The following is a 15,656-nucleotide window of genomic DNA, read 5'->3' as shown; positions in this document are numbered from 1 at the left end:
TAATTACAACTCAAAACTGTAGTTTTCTTTTGGGCTTTAAACTTGCTTTTTTATTTTAACTTTGACGCTGTTATGTCGATCAGAGGTCTCTTCGTGTTTTGCAGGACTTGAAGTACCCCAAACGCTCATAGGAAATCACCACCACCAGCAGGGGCGGTAAAGAGAAATCACGAAACATTTTCCAAACTGGAGAAGAAGCGGTCCGCTCACAGTCCTCCCCAGTTCCGTTTGCTAGCCGACAGTTCATAGAACCGCTACTATGGAGGAGGCAAAAAACAAAGAGAAAAAACAGCCCGAAAAGACCGATGAGAAGGAGAAAGACAAGGAAAAGGGGCAACAGCCCTCGGGGAAGGATAAGGATAAGAAAGAGGAGCAAGAATTGGTAGGTTGGGTATTTTTCTCATTGAAAATTGCGCTAAATAACGATACATGAGCCATAGGTGTTATTTTGCCTTAGTCACTGCCGCTGTGACAACATGGTTGAGCAGGCCGAAGTCATTGCCATTCAAGATCGAAGACTGACGGACAGTCCAGTACGTTAAAATGCCTTCTCAAATAAAGCATCCGCAATTTGACTTATTTGAATTTCGTTGTCCTAATAAATTGTCCTGATGTGCTCGCACAGTTAGCTAACTTTAGCCTAGCCTAGCCTAGCCTAGCTAACGTTAGCTTACTAGTTGTTATCGCTGCTGTCTGTGCTGTCATCAATGGTAGCTTTTCTCCCTAACGTGCTAGCACATTCAGCTAGCCACCAACCTGACTGTTACAACGGACTGGTTTGGCTTGTATCAGTTAGCCCTCTGGAGCTAACGCTGTGTCACCAGTCGCATTATTTTGTTCTGGTGATCTACCATGTTCTGTGGCCAGATGTAGGATTTTACGCGATTGCTTGGTAGGCGTCCTGCAGTATTTGGGTCACAAAATATGGTATAACCCTCTTAGCTACTGGACAGCCGTGTGAAATTCAGTGCAAATATGGACATTTTTGCTGTCTTGTTTATGCCTTGTGTAACAACATTCGTAAGTAGTTCACGCGGTGCTATCACCGTACAAAGGTACACTCATGAGTTTAAAGGTGTCAGAATACACTAATACCAATTGTTGGAATGTAATTAAAATAAAGTGCTTTTGGGGCCTGAAGTCGGTTTGATAAACAATAGGTTATAAGAGTCTAGCATCTACTGTTATATTGGGAGATCTGCATTATGAATACATTGTGAAGTAGCTGGTAGAATAGAAATCTGCATCATTTAGGTGGTACTTTTTCTTCCTAGTTGTGTAGGACAGTTGACAATATGACAATATGCATGATTTTGATTGTTAATAACAGATAATGTCATTGTCATTGGTCACCACTTTTCAGTCAGAAGAAGACAAGCAGTTACAAGAGGACCTGGAGATGATGGTGGAGAGACTGGGTGTAAGTATTAGATTTTTATTTATTTATTCTTTGTATGTTAGGGTGTGAGAGTCCTTAGTAGGCAGAAAACTCACATTTTTCTCCACATTGGCAGGAGAAGAACACAGCCTTGTACCGTCCTGCACTGGAAGAGCTGCGCAGACAAATCCGCTCCTCAACCACCTCCATGACGTCCGTACCCAAGCCCCTCAAATTCCTGCGCCCACACTACGGCAAGCTCAAAGAGATCTATGAGGGCATGGCTCCTGGAGAGAACAAGGTCAGGCTCTACTGTGCTACCAGACTTTTTGAAAATTCATGCACGGGCACACTTTTTCCCCCAACTTTTCAGTAGAATCACCATCAGGAAAGTACTGCACTTTATCTTTATACACAAAGAAAAGTAGAGTGATGAGTATGGCAATCCTGTGTCCTGTCTCTATATTATTTACCAATTGTTTGAGTCTAAATTATCAATTGACCTCAACAATGAATGGATTATCAGCATGGTTGCAGATCAGCGTTCTGACAGTCGACTAATCAATGAAATAACTAATAGTTGCAGCTCCAGTCTTGACTAAAAACCTCAAGTTCACATTCTGTGTGGTGTTTGTATTTGCAGCGTTTCTGTGCTGATGTGGTGTCGGTGCTGGCCATGACCATGAGTGGTGAGAGGGAGTGTCTGAAGTATCGTCTGCTCGGCTCCCAGGAAGAGCTGGCCTCCTGGGGACATGAATATGTCAGGTAAGACATGACTCGGCATCACCAGCAACCAGACATGCTACTCTCTTGTGGTTGCAGAGGTTCTTTACTGGTGTTTTTTGTTTATGTGATTTGGTTCACTGTCAAATCAATAGAAAAATCTACCTGTATAATGCTGCTACAATAGTTTATGTGCTTTAAGATAGGAATTATGTTTTAGATTTTCATACAGAAAAATTAAAGAAGCCTTTGAGAAATGTTACTGATCAATGAAAACTATAGCAGGTCAGAAGCTGGGGCTCTCTATAGAGCCTTTTAATGAATCATGTCACAACAAATGAAATGTTTTGTGTGGAAAAGGAGATTGATTCCATTTGATCCACTAACAGAGTACAGTGCCACTGTGCGACCTGTTGTGTGTGTACGGGATAAAGTTCAGGCTGAATAAGGAAACGATTGATTTTTGTGGTACAAAAACCTTTCCTTTGATTGAAAACAGGACATCCGAACGTCTTAGGTCAGATTCTACTGTATCTGCTGTTGCTTCATCTCTTGGTTGCTTACCCTTTCTGTCTGTTGCCCTCTAGGCACCTGGCCGGTGAGGTGGCCAAAGAGTGGCAGGAGGTGGAGGAGAATGACAAGACGCAGCAGGAGACGCTGCTTAAACTAGTGAAGGAGATCGTGCCCTACAACATGGCCCACAATGCTGAGCATGAGGCCTGCGACCTGCTGATGGAGATTGAGAGACTGGACATGCTGGAGGACTACATCGATGAAAACGCCTATGGCAAAGTCTGCCTGTACCTCACGAGGTGTGTTCAGGTTTGCTGAGAAAACACAAAGCCTGTTATTTAGCAGGATGTACATGTCTTTGAAATACATCCATTTCAACTCCTAACTGCCTGCATCGCTCCACCAGCTGTGTGAGTTACGTCCCTGAGCCAGAAAACTCAGCGCTGCTCCGATGTGCCCTGAACATCTTCAGGAAGTTCAACCGTTATCCAGAGGCCCTGCGCTTGGCCCTGATGCTCAACGACGTGGAGCTGGTAGAAAACATCTTCACATCCTGCAAAGACATGTAAGGACTATAAAAACACTGCCACCGGCTACCTGTTGGCTGATCCTGTTCATATGTGCTCTCTCCTTGTATTGCACGGCCTCCCTCTGTCAGAGTGGATAGCGTATGAAAAACAAACTCTCTTTGCCTTGCAGAGTTATTCAGAAGCAGATGGCCTTCATGCTGGGTCGCCACGGTATGTTCCTGGAGCTCAACGAGGACGTAGAGGACTACGAAGACTTGACAGAGATCATGTCCAATGTGCAGCTCAACAGCAACTTCTTGGCCCTAGCGAGAGAGGTAAGAGACATGAAGGACGCTGAGGGCTAAACTGTTGATTTGGAAGGCAAATTAGGAATTTGCTGGATTTGAAAGTTATTTAATATGTCTCGTAATTAATACATGTCCTAGTTCATATTTATTCAGCAGACATTTTTGGCAAGCTTGTCTGCTGATGAGTCACTTCCAGGGCTGCATATCACAAAGGTCTGAGATGTTTGACTGTTACAAAAAGCACAGAGGATAAACAAAAACCTAAGTTTAGGCTTCTGTTAATAGTAATTCAATGGGTCACTTAACTTAGTATAGTGTGATCCAAGCAGATGCTGCTGTGAAACAGCTGTAGGCATGGGATCAATACAGAGTTGTTTCATGCCAGAGAATGCGAACTTAAATACTTATATGCAAATTATTGTCATGACTGTTCACGAGCATTATAGATGAAGATAGTCAGAAATTTCTCTTTTCTTACACATCGAACAATGGGGACACATTTTTGACTGTATTACAGTCTAAACACATTCCTGTGCTTAAAACATCGACAGCAAACTCAAAGTTATCACAGCGTCTTCTTCTCCATATCGCACAGCCCTGCCTTGAATGAATCATATTAAACCTATTTCTCAGGAGTAAACGGCAAATTACAAATCCAGGGCAATTTTGTCCGTCTTTAGAAAGACATATTTTCTAGTCAGCCCATTTTTACATAGAAAAGCAGACATGGATGTTCGAGAAATAATGTGATGAAACAGTCATTAGGGATGCACTGATCCAACTTTCTGTCTTCAGATGCTCTAGTGAATTATTTTTTATGTAAGTAAGTGTATTTGTATTGAGTAACATCATGCCAGAGACGCTGTGGAAATGAAACCTGAATGACTAACTGATGGAAACACTGAACTTTAAACTGACACTGACAGTAAAATGTGTAGATTGTTATGCCACGAGTGATACCAGATCCAATTAATAAGTGTTGAGTGTCAGATCTGCGTGTCCCTAATGCTGGATGAAATCTGTGCCGTAACCCTGAGCGCTGTGCTTCCTGTTAACAAACATAAAGAAGGCAGTGGGAACACAAGGGCCTTGGATGTGTGCAGAGAGGTTGAAGATCAGAGTGAGCTGAAATGGAAGAGAGCCGTTTAATGATTTATGATGATGTGAAAACACTAAATAGTTTGAAGAGAGTGCAGAAAATGAGAGGCAGAATCACTGTAAGGCTGTGAAAAAGACAAGTGAATGGAAGCAGCGGTGAATGAAAAGCACAAAATGACTTCCGTCGCCTGACACTTTTTTTTACTGTGTCTTCTCCTCCGCAGTTGGACATCATGGAACCCAAAGTGCCAGATGACATCTACAAAACACACCTGGAAAACAACAGTGAGTCCATATCTGCAGGTTGTGTGTATGTTGCATCATCTCACGTAAAGTCAGGATGGCAGCTGTGTTTTGTGATTCGCCGGCCGCCGCGGCACACAGACTGAAACTCAGGGTTACTGCTCGTCCATTGCTTGGCTTTATGTGTGACCTCTCTGCTGTGTGTGACAGGATTTGGAGGCAGTGGCTCCCAGGTGGACTCTGCTCGCATGAACTTAGCATCTTCCTTCGTGAACGGCTTTGTCAACGCAGCCTTTGGACAGGACAAGCTGCTCACAGACGACGGCAACAAATGGCTGTACAAGAACAAGGACCATGGTAAAAGAAAACACACACAAGTACACTAGTAGAAGTAGACCAAATAGGCCCTCCAGCCATTTTACTCACTGAGCTGATATATTGACACCTACCTATTCATGATGATTTCTTTTATGTTGGATTTGCATATTATGGGAGTATTCAGTGACTAAAGGTGATATAAACGTCCTCAGGTATGTTGAGCGCTGCTGCCTCCCTGGGTATGATCCTGCTATGGGATGTGGACGGCGGCTTGACCCAGATTGACAAATATCTCTATTCTTCTGAGGACTACATCAAGGTAAACATCAGGCTCATAGATTACAGTCAACATCTTCTACTGTTCTGCACCACTGCTGCAGTTTCTCAATGGGATACTCAACACGCCATCAGTCAAATAATGTCACATCATATTAGCTTAAAGTTAATGTAATTGATTGTATTGACTCGACTACTCCTCTGTCAGGGCTGCCTCCTCTCTGAGTCTTTAACTTGACATTTTGAACAGCTATAATCTATTCTGTTATGACTCTTCTGTGAGTTATCCAGGAGGAAAATCTGTCTTCCTTGTGTTTCTAACACCTGCGCCGTCTCTCTCTTCACAGTCTGGCGCTCTCCTGGCCTGTGGCATTGTCAATTCAGGTGTGAGGAACGAGTGTGACCCGGCCCTCGCCTTGCTGTCTGACTACGTCCTCCACAACAGCAACATCATGCGGATAGGAGCCATCTTTGGGTGAGGAGAAAATAAAATATTTGAGCATATGTACAAGGACATTTTCTAAATTATACAGGTTCTTTCTATGTGTCTTTTTCAGTTTATTGGTTTTCTCTGTCGTTTCTCCTGCTGTTTAACACCTTAATGTCTCCTCTGGGGATCAATGATGATATCCTCTGATGACATGTGTGTCTTGATCCTTGTCCTGGTTTCAGACTGGGCTTGGCCTACGCTGGCTCCAACAGGGAAGATGTCCTCTCTCTGCTTCTCCCTGTCATGGGAGACTCCAAATCCAGCATGGAGGTATGCATGTCTTGTTTTGCATCTAAATGGTCTTCTCACTCCGCATACATTTGTCTTTAGCAGCATTCGAGTGTGTGTGTTTGACCTGCAGGTGGTTGGAGTGACGGCGCTGGCGTGCGGTATGATCGCTGTAGGATCTTGTAACGGCGACGTGACCTCCACAATCGTCCAGACCATTATGGAGAAGAATGAACAGGAGCTGAAGGACTCGTATGCCCGCTGGTTGCCTTTAGGCCTGGGACTCAACCACCTGGGTACGCATGTGCAGCCACAGGCCTCAGAATGACTAATCACTTAACATAGTTCCAGACAGTGGGACAGAGCTGCGGTGGCAAAGGAGAACAAACCAAAGTAATACAATATGTGACGTGTGACAGCTTTTTCTACACCTGTGTAGGTCAAGATCCGTCAATTCCTCTGACACTGTGTCTTTTCTTCTGTTGTCATTTAGCTGCTCTAACTCTCCTGGTTGTTCTTCATCGTCCGCAGGTAAAGGAGAGGCGATTGAGACGACCCTGGCAGCTCTGCAGGTCGTACCTGAACCTTTCCGCAGCTTTGCCAACACACTAGTGGACATCTGTGCATACGCAGGTCAGTCACATGAGCCGAGTTTCCTTTAACATTATTTAATGTGCTTTTTCAAGTACGGCATTAGAGAAGGTTGGTGGAAACCAAAAATTTGAATAACTTCTGATCTCACATGAGCTGTTTCCCTTCAAGAGAAGAAGCTGCAGATTATAACATCTCATCACTCTACACAGATCTGATATAACCTTCCTTACATTAACACATGAAATAGCAAATGCTGTGTTTCTATGGCCTGGTGCTCTTAATTACCTCATCTTATTACACCCTCTTCTTCTGCAATGGTGTAATGCTGTTCTGAGTGGAGAATTGGCGCCACCCACTGCTTATCTCGATGAACCAACTCTTAATCATGGCATAACTGTAGTGGATGGAAACAAGCAATCATTTGCATTTTATTGCCTCAAAGTTGAAATGTGTGATACATTTGGATGGAAACCCAGCTATTGTTCGTCCATTCCAAAACCATTGTTTGCTCACATGCAGGTGTCAGTCATTCAATAGCTGCAAGTATTCACTTCTGTATAAGCCAACCAGACACGGGTCTACCTGTAGTGCAGTATCTGCTGATTTTAATCTTCAAATCCCCAAAACAGCTATAACTCACTGTGATGATCTGCCCCCGCCTCCCTCTCAGGTTCTGGTAATGTGCTGAAGGTGCAGCAGCTTCTCCATATCTGCAGTGAGCACTACGAAGCCAAGGAGAAGGAAAAGGAGGATGACAAGGACAAGAAGGATAAGAAGGACAAAGATAAGAAGGAGACTTCTGCTGACATGGGCTCCCACCAGGTAACTTCTTACCACGATTATCCTCAGTCATCAATTATTCACCAGTACACTTCCTTTATCAGCTGTATTATGGATGCTTGTGAAGTTTTGTATTGTGGGGAAAAAGGAGAAAACGGTTGATTTATGGATTTATTTTCCCTCTCAGGGGGTAGCTGTTCTCGGTATTGCCCTCATTGCCATGGGGGAGGAGATTGGTTCTGAAATGGCTCTGCGGACATTTGGACACCTGGTCAGTAGCACTGCTTACTCTCAGTTTTCTATTTATTTTCTTTCCTTTTTTATTTTTGATATTCTTTTGATCACACTCTTCCTTCCTCTCAGGCTGTTCTTAAAGGGTCATTTTTGTCTGGTTGCCTTGAGGGAACAGTGCTTTCATATTTTCAGACTTCACCATCAGTCCTTCTTTTGATCCTGCTCCATATATTGTCTCCTCTGTCTTTACTCTGTCACGATGTGTCATTGGTTACTGTGTTCTTACTCATCCTGATGTCTTTAATGAATCAAACTAAGATCGTAGAATCACAGATTCCTCTTTTGTTGGGTGTGATAGCTTTAAGTAGGCAATTAGATAACAAGAGTCAGATTGTCCCTTATCTTTGAGTCCTGGTGATGTATATACACCATCTTAAACTCTCACTCTCTGTTTATTCATGTCATCAGCTGCGTTATGGTGAGCCCACTCTGAGGCGAGCAGTACCCCTGGCTCTGGCTCTCATCTCTGTGTCCAACCCTCGGTTGAACATCTTGGACACTCTCAGCAAGTTTTCGCATGATGCTGACCCCGAGGTGTCCCACAATTCCATCTTTGCCATGGGCATGGTGGGCAGTGGTAAGTCTGGTTCAGATAATATAACGATGGTAACTGTGTGTTAATGACTGTACCTATACTAAACCACTATACAAGTGTTGCTTTGCTTTTAACTGTAAATGAATTTTCAGTGATACAGTGCCACCTCCTCAGGGAGTGCCTCTGGTGTTAATGTCCTCCATATACTTAACAGGCTCTTCATTTTTTCCGCTTTCACAGGCACAAATAACGCCCGCCTGGCCGCCATGCTGCGGCAGCTGGCCCAGTATCATGCCAAAGACCCCAACAATCTCTTCATGGTCCGACTGGCTCAGGTGGGTGGCAACACAAAAGGCACTCTGTACCAGTCGCAAATGAACTTTTGGGAAAGTGTGTATGTGCGTACATCAGCCACTATTGACTCTCTCATGTTATTGCCTCCGCAGGGTCTGACTCACCTGGGCAAAGGCACACTGACACTCTGTCCCTACCATAGCGACAGGCAGCTGATGAGTCAGGTCGCCGTGGCTGGACTGCTCACCGTGCTTGTTTCCTTCCTCGATGTCAAGAACAGTCAGTTCATTTTCCTCCTGCTGCCCTTGCCTCAGCTTTCTGCTTCCACACACTTAGCATAGTCCATTTCTGTGTAATGGTTTGGAGTTTGTACTGCGTCTGTGATTTCCCTGTGTCAATATTCTCCCTGCTGTTCACTGTGTGTATTGCAGTAATCTTGGGCAAATCTCACTACATCCTGTACGGCCTGGTAGCAGCCATGCAGCCACGTATGCTGGTCACCTTCGATGAGGAGCTACGACCGCTGCCCGTGTCCGTCAGAGTTGGACAGGTGAAGTTTGGAAAATTAGTACAATTACTCTGAAACATTTGAAGAAATTCTGCTACTGTCCAACTATTGTGTATTGCAAGTTAAGGAATATTATGTATATTTAAAATAACTTTACAAACCAAGTATGAAGTATCACGCTTCAAACAAAACGGGACATTTCTACACTCATAGTTGTCAAAAATTAAGTTTCTTTCCCTGCCCAAACAATTTGTTTTAGGATTTCTTGTTTCCTCTATTTAGACAGCAGTTGAAGATGCATTCATGGGAAATCTTAGAACTTCAACTTAATCATGAGATCACTTGTTAATGCAAGTTTCTTTCCATAAGGAACAACATCCACCTACCAGCACCTCTAATGCTCATTCATTTCCCTCAGAAATAAAAAGTTCTATTTCATCTCATCTTATCTGAACATGTTATATCTTGTTGTCGTCATCACTCGGTTGCTAAGCAACTACCATACTTCAGAAAGTCAGCGTGACCAGCCAAGGAACATTTTGGTGCAGATCTTCCCATAAAACCACAGCTTGGTGTTTTTCTGTGGATTAAACAAACGAGATATCGCCTGTTAATTTGACAGAGCCAGACTAGTTGTTTCCCCCTGCCTCCCAAAATATAGAACTCTTCTTCTCTGTGTTAGATGTTGGAATGCAGACCAACATCAGGCCGTTGATGTGTTCAGCCAAAATAAACCTGTTGTTAAGAAATGAAGGAGGAGTTGTGGACTCAGGTCTAAAGGTTTGTTTGTGTCATCTGTCCACAGGCTGTGGATGTTGTGGGCCAGGCAGGTAAGCCAAAGGCCATCACAGGTTTCCAGACCCACACCACGCCCGTGTTACTGGCTCACGGAGAGAGGGCAGAGCTGGCCACAGAGGAGTACCTCCCCGTCACCCCCATCCTGGAGGGCTTTGTGATCCTCAGCAAGAACCCCAACTATGAAACCTAGACTGCCCGCTGACCCCCTGCAAAAAAAAATATTCTTGCAGGCCTCTTGTTCCATCTGTAAGGGTAGCCCTCCATGGCTCTTGGCAGTTGTTATATTTAGTAGTTTATTGCATGGCTGAAAAGAGCAAAGCAGGCCTATCCTTCTGCCTTGCTGTGTCTTCTCACTGCCGTCTGTGGCCCAGCTCCAACACTCATTAAAAATGGATGGTTGGGGTCTGGTTAATTGGACTGGGATGACACAGGGAGGGTAAACCTGGGACCTCATCCACTCTACATAGATGGTTTCCTTCCCTCATTGCTCTAATTTTGATCCTCCTCTCCCACATGTACTGAACCAGCTGTTCGACTGACCCGGGGCCAGTTCAGTGTGGGAACTGCTCGCCATCCTCCCGCATATGTCATCAGTAAATGAATAACAACATCATTACTTCAAATGTGTTTCCCCCCCCCAGTACTTACATCCTCAGTCATCTTTTGTAATTAGAGCATTTGAAAGTATGTATTCTTCATCATGTTTTTCTTCTGTTTCTTTTTGTTTTGGTTTTTGTTACAGTACTGTAAAAGATTGAATCAAAAATAAAAACTCAGATCCACATGGTGGAAATGTGATGGCTATGTCTTATGTTGATTTAGGTGTCAAGAATGTTGTGGCTGTCTCATAATTTACTCACAAGTGCTCTCATCCAAATGAAACGGGCTGCAGGTTCTCCTCAATGAGGAGCTGTCATCACGGTTTTACAGATGCCAACTAGGGGAATGAAATCTTTGCTACCATACACATTTGTATGTATTCTGTACATACAAATATATACACTGGTATGAGTGTGTCTATTTGTGAAGGGAACTGATGCCATACTATATTGTATACATTGATATAAATCTGCAATATACACTTGTTATACATGGGTTTTCTCTTCCTAAGCATGCATGAATCAGGTGGAGCCCCTTGTCATCACAGTTGTCCCCTGAATGTATTTTAAATGACTTTTCTACTTGCTCTTTGCAGAGTAATTATTTGACCTATAATGATTGAATCTAATTATAATTTAACAATTCTAACAATTGTTGGAGCAATTCACAGAAAGTGGCAATGTTTCATTTCACCTAAGTAAACTTACATGAAACGTTCCTCATTTGTATCTGCATAAAAATGGGAGCTCGGCCTTAGGAGAAAGTTGAATTGTTTTGGATAACATTAAAATGTTAAAACGTCTCTAAGCGTGTTACGCAAGTACAAACACAATGTCGATAACTCGGGTCACAAACCATTTGAAAACAGTTAATACAGCATAGAACGCGACTACTGGGAAACTTTCACGTGATGGGATTTTGCCGGAATTACCGAGCTACCGGCTTCCGGGAAGATTTTCCGTCCGTCCGGCTCTGCGGACTCAAGGAGAGAAAGGTAACGGCAGTGGTCCTGAGCTAAATTCTTTATTAAAATGCTCAAGTTTTCAGATAAGTGTCAAGTCACTGTTACGTAGGGACTCAGGAAGGATATTTAAGCGTTTGTTTCGCCTTTTAGTCTGGAGATATACCTAGCTGTGGTGACTTTCTTCAGTGGTTGCTGCTGAGTGATGTTCCTGCTGTGTTTTCAGGGATTAGCTAGCTAGCTGGTTGCTAGCATTCCATGCTAATGCGACGTGGGTGTTCTTTCTTCACTTTAGCTAGTTCAGCTAGCAAGCTAATACTCTGAGACATCCAAGATGACTCTTACTCGTGTGACGTTTAAAAGCATGTTGTATTATGTGTAATTTATTAAACAAGGCACTCGACAAACAGACTGTCGCATCACAATGCTGTTGTTTTCGCCGGTTAACATAATTTATGCTGCTGGCTATCCAAACGTTTGTTAGCTAGCTACACAGTGGGCTATATATGTGGCAGTGGGTTAAATCAAACTACTTGTGTGTTGCCCACTTGTCAGACTCCTTGCAGAGAGTGGTGGAGCTTGTGTTCTCCTGGATGTATGTAAAGAAATGTCTGTTGACAGTTGTGATTGTTATTGATAAACAACTGATAACCTGACACCTGAAACCATGTGATGGGCATGTAACGTTGGTGCCAGCAATCTGAAACCATTTTTCTTCAGCGGCAAAGTATGTAATGGTGGTTCAAATATCTGGTTGTGAGCAGTCCGCCCGTTCATGCAGCTCTGTGTCTGTGTCCATGAACCGAGCAGACATCAGTCCTCTGGTGACCCAGGCAAAAACTATGTGACAGTATATGCTGTCAAATATCTAACGATGTTGAGGCTGTATCACGCATGAAGGAATTCTGAGACATTGAAGGGTAAAAACGGCCGGAGACTGTTTTGACAGGACAGTTGTTTTGAACTTTGAAGGCTGTGACACCTTCATAAAGGCCTTGCTGAGCAGCTTGACAGGTCGCTGCGTCTTCAGGTTAGTCGTTGTAATGGAACTTATGCCACTCCGGAATATGTAAATATGGCATTTACCTTCAGCATCTCCCAATAAACAGCACGCTTTGTGATGCAGCAATGCAAACGTAGGCTTCTCGTGGTGATGATGTTGCTGTTAAACTGGGCGAGATGAAACGGAGGTGTCTGAGTCATTCTGGCCAGCGTTAGTTACAGTAACGTTTCTCAATGTTGTCACGACATTGTTGACAGCACCGATGCTGTGTTTATACCTAGCTAAAGCTTTCAAGCAGAGTTGGTGACTGAATGTGAGCAGCATATTGAGCTATTGGATGCAAATGTGCGAGCTAATAACCAGTAGCCACCTCCTTAGTTTGACAGTTATCTAGGTTACTATTCCCATTCATTGATACGATCGCCGTCACGCTTGTCTTCACTGCGGACTCCTTGAAGCGCCGTGTGTTTGGTATGTTTTGGCTTTTCATGAAATAGATGCTTGTCTTAACCGATATCTGCTGAGGTGTGGCTGGCATGAAGCCGGCAGCTGGGGTGTACATCGCGCCAATAGCAGGAGAAACCACGTGGTAAATCCAGATTGGGCCTAGGAAAGTTAGCAACATGGCTAACAGCACAACATACAGCAGCATGTCCTCGCACCCATATTTGTTGGTGTTTTGGCAAGACTGAGGCTTTGATAGGTGTGTGTTTGTTATAAGCCCTTACAAATAGCTGTCTTTGTTCTACGTTGTGCGTGTGAGTAGACAGACAGACACGCCCCTGTGTCATAGCAATAGTGTCCCACAGTTAAAGCAGACGAGACACCGGTATAGTTAGCTTGGTATGAGCGTCGCAGCTGTCTTCTGACACTGACATTGTGTCAGATCGTTAGTGTAGAGAATGACATCGCTGGTTTATTCATATTTAAGCCGTTTGTTGATCACATCGTCCTGCTTGCTGCGGCAGGCATGGGGCTGATGTTGAGGACTGCAGACATGTGACCTCAGCTGAGAATGTGGGTCCAAAATGGATGCAGTTTCCAATGAATGTCAACGGCCACCATATAGCTACTCAAGGCAGATGTTCATTCATCTTTCTTTGCCACTAGTGAGTCCTGGATAATATTATAAAGTGATCTCAGGCATAATTTAGTCAGAGTAAATGAAACCAATAGCAGAAGTGCAATGCAGGACAAATGAATGACTTGTCAGAGTCAGGCTGTCACAGTTTGCCTGACATAAGGACACTACTGAGCTTCCTGTTGAGGAACTTGAAAGCCTAGAGTCTGGTCATGTGTGGGTTTTGGCAACATGTTAGTTAACCACAAGAAGATGGGGAGCAGAACAGGCTGTGCTGGTGTGATCCTGTGTCACTGGAGCTTAACTAAACTGTACATCACTCTCGGCTTGACGTGTTTGACCGGAGCCACATTTGCTGGTTGGACTTAATGGTTGGAAATGTGAGCATGGAAAACCAGTTTTGTTGCAGGTATTGGCTAGTGTCAGTGGCAGAGCAGTTTTCTAAAGAATCTATGTTTTATTTAGTATTTCTTGCTATAGCTTTATGAGAACTCCACAAATTTGACAGGTGAAGATTTGTTGTTATGAATGTGATCAGAATGAGTCGGCTGTGCATATTAAGGGCAGACCTCTTTACAGAGCAGACACATTGCTCCCCTTGTTCTGACTTGTGGGATAAATGTAAGCTATAGTTTTCCACAGTTTAAGTGTTCAGTGTCCAGTCAAGACAAGTGAAGCCTGCCACTACTGGAGCTTTTTGTGTCACTGTATTACTACCACTGCCAACACAGTGGCTCTGTGGCAGGTACAGACTGCCATCACAGCATGCGAGCTGGTGAACTGTATATAACAGAGGAGTTAATGAAAGCATAGGTATGGGGTAATGAGCTTTTAGGAGAAGTTCAGGAGTCAGTGTGTGGAAATGCATTATAAGTAGTTCTTCCAGGTAATGATGTACAGTGTCTTTTGTGACATTTGCAAAGTATCTTGAAATCTGCAGCAGGCCATGGACTCATAAAGCCAGCGACTCATGTATTTTTTTTTTTCACTCATGCCACCAGGCAGTAAAGTTTGCTTAGTTCTCAGCATAGATTGTACTGGCAAAGGCTATTGTCAGCAAGCAGTTATTTAACAACAGTTGGTACAGTGCATCTCGATTGTGTGTACAGTGGAAAACTCACAGTGACTACACCCTTTATAGGTGACATGATAGCTAGCCTCTTTAGCAAACTTTAGCAAATGGTCTCCCCCTCTCCTCAGAGGGCCAGCAGCAGTGGTTCTGGTGGCTGGATCTCCACAGTGCTGCATGTCAGACCAGCTCGAATGACTGGACTGTGTGTGATTAGGGGGTGGCGTGAGGTGAGGTGGGGGCTGCTTTGTGTTAGCTCACATAACTCCTAAAACACAGATTCCTGCAAAAACAAGGGCCTCTGCAGTACCCCTCTTTGCTACTCTCATGCTGCAGACTGTTCCCATGATTTGGTCTCATTACTCATTTTCAGAGTGTGTGTCACTGGCACCATAGTTGTTGGAGAAGCCGGCCACGTCTCACTTCTTCAGGGCAAAGCATTCCCCCAAACAACTAAAGGTTTTGTTTGTGTTTCCCGCTGAGAGGAGTGAAGCCGGCGAGGCAGTCTAGGTTGTTAGTCTGAGACCCTCTTTTAGCCCAGGGACTGTTTACTCAGCATTTCATCTCCCAGCCAGACCGTCAGTCTGACAATCTTTCTGTTTATGAGCCTTTGAACTGTTGTCACCTCTGTACAGTCTTTTCTAACTCTAACTTATATTGCCACCGTTCTCCAAGCTCCAAGGCTGCAGTGTACAGGGGATGAGCCTGCGATTGATGTCTGTTGGTCAGTTTCTCTCTAAGCTAGGGATTTCATCTGGCTGTATGGAAACCCTCGCTCAGTTAAAATCATTTATCTTTTGGCCTTCTTTTGTTTGTGTGTCGATATAGTCATGGTGACAGTGGTGATTGCAACGATTTTTACGGCGTGATTTCCTCTTCTTTGAGAAAAGAAAAAACACCCTGATTCATCATGACTCAGGCATTTTACACTGCTGCTTGTGCGCGCGTGTGTGTCAGGGAAAGGGGGTGTATGAGTGTGCCAGTGGCAGAGATAATGTGGGCTTCAGCTATAAATACCAAATATGACACTATCGCAAGAACTGTATAACCTAAGG

The 15,656-nt window shown here is 43.9% G+C and overlaps 2 protein-coding genes across 5 annotated transcripts in view; both read left to right on the top strand.

Moving 5' to 3' along the window:
* Positions 1-210: 210 nt before the first annotated feature.
* Positions 211-10,674, top strand: psmd2 (proteasome 26S subunit ubiquitin receptor, non-ATPase 2). The gene is made up of 21 exons (XM_070970649.1): positions 211-382; positions 1,364-1,420; positions 1,515-1,679; positions 2,022-2,143; positions 2,689-2,913; positions 3,021-3,179; positions 3,314-3,458; positions 4,754-4,814; positions 4,983-5,129; positions 5,303-5,409; positions 5,714-5,841; positions 6,039-6,126; positions 6,218-6,380; positions 6,616-6,717; positions 7,349-7,500; positions 7,646-7,729; positions 8,161-8,329; positions 8,528-8,622; positions 8,734-8,860; positions 9,013-9,131; positions 9,895-10,674. The coding sequence occupies exons 1-21, from the start codon at positions 260-262 to the stop codon at positions 10,075-10,077; spliced, it is 2,721 nt and encodes a 906-aa protein (XP_070826750.1). The 5' UTR covers positions 211-259; the 3' UTR covers positions 10,078-10,674.
* A 763-nt stretch (positions 10,675-11,437) lies between these two features.
* LOC139336076 (eukaryotic translation initiation factor 4 gamma 1-like) overlaps positions 11,438-15,656 on the top strand; it is a 39,651-nt gene continuing 35,432 nt past the window's right edge. For 2 of the 4 annotated variants that reach the window (XM_070969954.1, XM_070969953.1), the window contains exon 1: positions 11,457-11,481. The gene's annotated coding sequence lies outside the window, so the exon portion shown is untranslated. Of the gene's footprint in view, positions 11,482-15,656 lie in introns of all 4 variants that reach the window. The other 2 variants (XM_070969952.1, XM_070969951.1) reach the window with 2 other exon arrangements.

Source organism: Chaetodon trifascialis, chromosome 9 (assembly GCF_039877785.1).
Source record: "Chaetodon trifascialis isolate fChaTrf1 chromosome 9, fChaTrf1.hap1, whole genome shotgun sequence".
NCBI classification, from domain to species: domain Eukaryota; kingdom Metazoa; phylum Chordata; class Actinopteri; order Chaetodontiformes; family Chaetodontidae; genus Chaetodon; species Chaetodon trifascialis.
Note: the sequence above shows the minus strand (reverse complement) of the source record. Positions and strands in the feature narration are given on the sequence as shown.